Source organism: Gambusia affinis, linkage group LG03 (genome assembly GCF_019740435.1).
Source record: "Gambusia affinis linkage group LG03, SWU_Gaff_1.0, whole genome shotgun sequence".
NCBI classification, from domain to species: Eukaryota; Metazoa; Chordata; class Actinopteri; order Cyprinodontiformes; family Poeciliidae; genus Gambusia; species Gambusia affinis.
The window spans coordinates 17,997,447-18,003,810 of record NC_057870.1 but is presented as its reverse complement, the minus strand read 5'-3'; the positions used below and the strand labels follow the sequence as shown (position 1 = coordinate 18,003,810).

At 41.9% G+C, this 6,364-nt stretch overlaps 1 protein-coding gene across 6 annotated transcripts; it reads right to left on the bottom strand.

Moving 5' to 3' along the window:
- Positions 1 to 210: 210 nt before the first annotated feature.
- On the bottom strand, positions 211 to 4,675 carry pheta1 (PH domain containing endocytic trafficking adaptor 1). 6 transcript variants are annotated; one of them, XM_044110405.1, is made up of 3 exons: positions 2,959 to 4,675; positions 2,766 to 2,856; positions 211 to 1,207 (listed from the first exon to the last, which is right to left on the bottom strand). In XM_044110405.1, the coding sequence occupies exon 3, from the start codon at positions 1,176 to 1,178 to the stop codon at positions 315 to 317; it is 864 nt and encodes a 287-aa protein (XP_043966340.1). In that variant the 5' UTR covers positions 1,179 to 1,207; positions 2,766 to 2,856; positions 2,959 to 4,675; the 3' UTR covers positions 211 to 314. The 6 variants fall into 6 exon arrangements, with proteins under 6 accessions (XP_043966340.1, XP_043966355.1, XP_043966364.1 ...); XM_044110420.1 differs by having other exon boundaries at positions 2,766 to 2,859; positions 3,279 to 4,675; XM_044110429.1 differs by having other exon boundaries at positions 3,279 to 4,675.
- Between the last annotated feature and the right edge of the window lie 1,689 nt (positions 4,676 to 6,364).

Below are 6,364 nucleotides of genomic sequence, written 5' to 3'. Positions count from 1 at the left end.
TAAAAAAAAAACATCTGATAAATCCCTTCTTAAGTAGTGTGTTCTTAATATTTTAAGAAAATTACTGAGAACAACAGCATAGTTTGTGATTCTTGATTGCAGAGCAGATAGTATTAGATTAAAAAAACCATCAGATTCCTCTATAGAAGACAAGATTGGAAATGGAAATCACTCCCAAATGTTTTGCTTTCTTTAAAATAATAAGACTGATTTGTGACATCAGACAGTTTTTAATGTTTTGCTGTGTGGAAAGTTCAGGAAGCACTGCAGAATGGTCCGAAGGGAATGACTGAACCTTTTCCTCCTCCATCAGTCTACTGGCTCTGCAGCCACTGCGCTCTCAGCTCCTCCACCTCCCTGCCGTACCAGTCGTGGAGTTTGGAAAAGCAGGCGTTGTCAGGAAAGACCGGGCTCTCCAGAGACGCTCCTAACCGCCGTGGGGGCACTGGCGGAGCCCTCCCTCCGTCGCCCGCACATCCAGACACCATCCCGGAGTCTGTGCACCCGTCCCAGGTCACGGAGGACGGCGCCGCCTCTGCCGACCCGTTAGCCGAGGCAGATGGAGGTTTGCTCCATGCGACTCCGTTCTCCCTGGAACTCCCGGGGATGAGCTGCACCTCATCCTGAAGGCTCTTCTGAGCGGCGGCCATGGAAGGAGCGCTTGACGATGACGAGAGGGAAGACGATGAAGACGAAGAGGAGGATGCCCCGGACCTGGATCGCGCCACGTGATTCCGCCGGGAAGGCTTCAGCCTGGCCTGCTGGCCTCCAGCTCCGGCGGCGTCCTGGATCTCCTCCAGCTGCCTCTCCAGCTCCTTCACCACCAGCCTCATGTAGTCGAAGCTGGCCCTCGACAGAGCCTTCACCCACGACTCCATGGCCGCCTGGTTCTCCGCAGCCAGCTTGTACACCCGCGCCTTGGCGCAGTCGAACTTGACGGCGAAGGCGAACTCCTCCACGGACTCGCACAGCTCCACGGTGCAGCCCTCCAGGACGATGACGCCGATGGGCTCTCGGCTGTCTCGCTCCTCAAAGTAGAAGAGCATGTTGCCCTTCAGGACGAACCAGCGGCGGTGATACGCCGTGTTGCGCTCACCCTTTTTGAACAGGAAGCCAGTTTTGTCTGGTGGGGAATCACAGGTGGCGTAGTGCGCCACGCTGCGTTCGTTTAGCTTCATCTTCTCCGCCCTGTAGAGTCTTTATTCACCTAAAAGAAGAACAAACATCAAGCGATGTCAAGACAGATTTTATTTATAAGCTACAGTAGGTTTTTCATAGAGGCGCACTAACTGGGGGGTGCATCGATTGCAGTTTTCTGCTTGATTGCCAATTACCAATCTTTTACCGATTCCAATTTTGTAGTTTTCTGAAATGTCGTTAAATACAGCAAGAAAGACGCAGAGTTGGCAAGAGTGGGGTGGCTACTGTTAACTGCAAGTGTGCAGACATGACTTGGTGAGTTGGTCTGTCAGTCAAACCTCTCATGGGAGAGCAGAGGAGAACAGTGGATGATTTTTAAACCTTTGCTGAGGTAGATAAAATCGGGGGATAAAACTGGCTTCACTTGCAAGTATTGGCCAATCACTGATCTCCCAAAATTAAGGAAATCGAAGTCAATAAATCAGCACACTTCCCTTAAAAACGTCATATTCTACAATAACAAATGTGACATTTCTTACTAAATAATGACACTATTACAAACCAATTCAGTAACATGGCTGATAACATGTATTCGTGCCATGTAAACAGGTAGAGCATTCCTCATAGATCATTTGTTCTGGACCCAGCAGCTCGCCCTTTAACAAACACCCAGACAGGAACACATTACACCTGTTTCAGCTTCACTACACTGGCTTCCCGTCTGCCTCAGAGTAGATTTAAAATTTTTATTACTTGTTGAAGCTCTTAACATCCTTCCTCCCCATTATTTTTCCGAGTTGTTGAGCTTCTCCAGTCACTTACAGCTCCGGAAATTCAGCTCAATTCAAAAATGTTTTATCCCAAACGTAAATAAAATGCTGTCATAACTCAAATCATTCGGGTATCTTCGTAGAGTCACGTGGATGGTGATGCTGTTGGGAGGAAGATGTCTGGATGATAACATCAGTTATTGGTAAACACTGCTGCTAACCCATCTCATTTGCTTTTGCTGCTCCTCTTTATATTTCTGAATGATTAAGCCGAGCAGGGAGACGTTGGAGTCGGCGATATAATCCTTGCCCATGATGGTTTGAACTTCCCCCGTTCTCTCCATGAAACCTCCTTTCCAACTCTTCTGATAACATTGTTCAGATATTTTTTAAGCTTTTCAGATGCTAATCAGCTCTTCCCAGTTATAAAAATAAGACACTGTTACCATGGTTATGCATCATAACAACTGTTTTAATGTAAAAATGTCTTAATTTTATACCTAAAAACCTGATCTTGGTATTACTTGAAATGGTTTTTGTAGGTTTTAACTTACAGTAACATCCTGCAGTTTCCTCCCTACTGGGATATTATGCTAAATCAGTGATTGTAGTTTCATTTTCTCCCCAGTTAGGCACAGCAAGGACGAAACAACCTGACTGGACCTTGAAAAGCCTGATGGTTGCATTTTTTTTTTTTACTCTGTATAATCACATGCCCACCAGTAAACCAGGATTTGGAACCTCCCCATTGAGTAAACAGCTACTAATCCCTGCTGTAAATTTACCTGCTGTAATGTTTCTGCAGTCACGGCTCCTAGTGCAAACATATCAGGATAAACAGAGGTCACCACTTACGTTCTTGTCTCATGTCCAGCTGACACCCGCCCCAGTGCTCCCATCACATCTGGACTTCCCAGCTCATCGGTTCTCCACCTCCATCATCCGTCTCCTCAAACGCAGAGCAGAAAAAACGTTAGACAGCTGCACTTACCAACACCGGCCCAGAGAAACGCGGTTTAAAACGGTCGGGATTAGCCGTTTCTTCCACCTCGGAGCGCTAATCCATCGTGTCTGTGGGAGGGGAGGATGGGGGGATGATTCAGCCCTCAGCGGAGCCGCTGGTGGGTCACAAGCTTTTGACGCATCAGCACTTTGCACGAACTTATCTCTTACTACTCAACAGTTTCATTATCGCAAGCAAAAGCTAGAGAAACTTTTGCTGAACCTTCTGTGAAACAGCCAGCCTCACTCCCTGTGCCAACTAGCAAGAAGGTGGCATTTAAATCCCACTTAGTGGGGACAAAAAAACGCATCCTGAGGGTCCATCGGAGCAGTTCCAGTTACAGCTCGTGAAAACAGTGCGAGTACCTGCGGATAAAGGCGACTCCTACCTCCTCCAGGCTGATAATCTCCGGTTTCTTTTCTTAGTAGTTCTTTCTTTCTTTCTTTTTTCTTTCGTTCCTTTCCTCCCTGTCACGTGACCAGTCAAAGGGGACGCTTGTTGTGTTGTACCAGGCGCGGCTCGCGTGGGCGGCTCCACTGTCGCTCTGGTGAAGCGCTTGCGTTCTCCGAATAAAGCCGTGTCACAAAAAAAATATGCCCAACACGTCGTTGTCCTTGGAAATTTGAAGCCTCGATATTTTCCCCCAAACTCAAAACAGCAGTCTGAAGCTCCAATAGTTACTTGAAAAAAATATTTAGATCATAAACGTCTCTGTGGTTTTTTTTGTTCTGCAGTCACAGCTGCAACTTGTGTCTTCCATATGTGCACATCTAGAAAGACATTTTTGCTCATTCCTCTTTATCAACTCTAATGAACGAGCTAGTTTAAAAATAAAAACATGGACGTGAAAATATTCTTTTAAAATTTTTTCAGAGATTCTAAGTTATATGTAGACTTTGACTAGGTCAGGGATTTGCAACCTGGCTCTTTGGACCTTCTCCACAATACCTCCAAATACCTTTTGTTAAAACAACAACAAAAAAATTTGCTAAGGAAATAGCTAATATTTTGAAATCTAGACAAAGGAAGAAATACAGGGCAGTTTTTCCAGCTGTTTAATTGAAAATTTTATTTTAATTTCCACAACAGAATGACAATACAAGGGTTACCAGCTACATTTTCTTAAATCTATTCTTTTTTTGTCATTAGGTTGGAAGCAGTGTGCTTCATTTGCATCAGTTTTTATAAACATCAAAATCCTAATAAGCTTTAATTATCTGGTTTGAATGAACAAAGGGCTCTTTGGTTTGTAAAGGTGGCAGACCCCTGCACTAGGCCATTTTAAGAAATTACAATATCAGAGATATCCAACACTCACTACAGCACAGTTTATTGTTTTCTTTCAATTGCCCCTCTTGCGTCCAGACCAGATTTGTAGAGTGCTCGCCAAATATTAGTCCTGTTAACAGATTTTCTCACCTAAGCGGCGGATCTCTGTAGCTCCTCCAGAGCATCTGTGGTTCTCTTGGCTGCTCCAGTTCAGATGGATAACTAGGTTTTGGTATGTTTTTGGTTCTACTGTTCAGGTGAACAGTCTTTCTGGAGAAATTTAAATTACGATTTTTAGTTTTTAGCAGTTTTAGAACTTAAAACTGCTTTAATTTTTTTTCCTCAGCTCCTGTCCGGTTTGTTGCTTGTTTTTCATAGGGCTGTTTCTAAATGTTCTCCAGCAAACAGGACAGCTGTGTTTGTGCTGAGATTAAATTAAAAAAGAAACTATATTTACTAATTACTTGAATTCTGAAGGCAACTGTTAATATTAAGTTTTATTTAGAAGTATTGGGATAGCAAGGTATGAGTCATTTAATTGGCTGAGATTTATTTCACAGACAAAATACCAAGAACATTATCTATAAGTCCAGTGTTTCAACACAGTTTTATAATCTTGGGCGTTAGTAAAAAAAAAAAATCAATCAGACAGCTGTAGCTCATCCAGAATGCTGTTGCCAGAGTCCTTAAATCAATGCACTTTGTGAAAGGTCAGATTTTAAAATCATTTCATTGTTCAATACTGAATGTTCTTGGACCAAAATATAATAAAGTGTGAGTTGGAAGAACTAGTCATCAGAGGCCTGTTCATGGGAGCATTTTGTTCCCATTTCTCAACGCCTGAAAGCTCAAGATATGCAGAAAGTATTCGCTTCTTTTAGTTAAAATAGGCAACATAATCTCAAGTTTATTTGATCAGATTTTGGCCATAGAGTTTTTGTTTTTTTTAAATGAGTAATATTTAAAATATTACTCACATTCTAAATGTTTTTCGTTGTGCACTCATTGATGATTTTGAATCAATGAGTGCACAACGTCAGTTAGTTTTTCACTTTAACCGCTTTCATTCAAGTCACTTCAAGATGCATTTGCTCTAAATAGATTTAGTCAAAATAACCTATTTTTTCCACACAAATTGTATAACAACCAATCTGCAGTTGTGCTTGACATTAGTTTTTTATGAATATCTGTCAACATGCAAACGTCAAAAATGAGGAATTCAGAAAGCTCTAAAATAGTTCGTAGTCATCAGTTCAGTAACTGACTAACATGTTTTCAGAGAGAACTTGTTTACATATTTATTAGAATTGGCAGGTAAACATGTCAAAATTAGTTATTTTATCTCCAGTAGAAGTTATTCTTTAGTTTCTCTCTAGTCTATTCAGATTAACACAAAATTATGAAAGTTTCACAAGAAAAACTAGAAATTTCCAGCATCAGCAACATAACCCTTGAGTCACAGCAGAAATTATTGCTGTGTACATTACGTGTGTTAACTCTGTAATAATGAAACCAGAGATATTCCCCAACATTCACAGAATAAAACATTAGTAAAGGTTTGAGCTGTCACAGGACAAAGTATCATGCTGAAAACAAAGGAAACCAGTTTAGACTTGGCGGAAAATAAATGTCGCTGCTCACAAAGAAGAAAAAGGCCAGACAATATTATCACAGCTTTCCCAAGTGTCAAGAACTGGAGTTTAGGGCATCAACAACAAACTCCCCTCAGCACAGGACAAGCCTAGTAGAGGAAGGAAGCCAAGAATTATAAAGAACTAGAGAGAAATGTGTGTAAAATTCCTTTCTGATTAGATAGAAATTGTAGTCTCAAAGAGGATGATAACTCTGCTCAGGATTGAACTGTGTGGTCGTAGAACAAGAACATCTCCACTTGTGCAGAAATGAAACTTTCAAGTGAGACAGATCATCATGTTCGTTGTTCAGCTGAGAGAAAACTAAAGCTCTTTGGCCATAAAGAGATTGCTTATGACTTGAGAAAGAAGGTAGAGAGGAGTGTATAACCAAACACTGAAACACAGATTTAGGAGGATTGTGCTACGGAGACGCTTCCTTACATATGGAAGTGGGAATGCTCTCAGAGAGGAAGGAATCTGACTGATGAGGAAAGAGAATATCTAGAGATTTTGATAGAAATCCTTAAGTAATCATCAGCAACACTGGA

Excerpts from the sequence above, each read along its gene's own strand:
- pheta1 (XM_044110405.1), bottom strand. The coding sequence starts at position 1,178 with ATGAAGCTAAACGAACGCAGCGTGGCGCACTACGCCACCTGTGATTCC.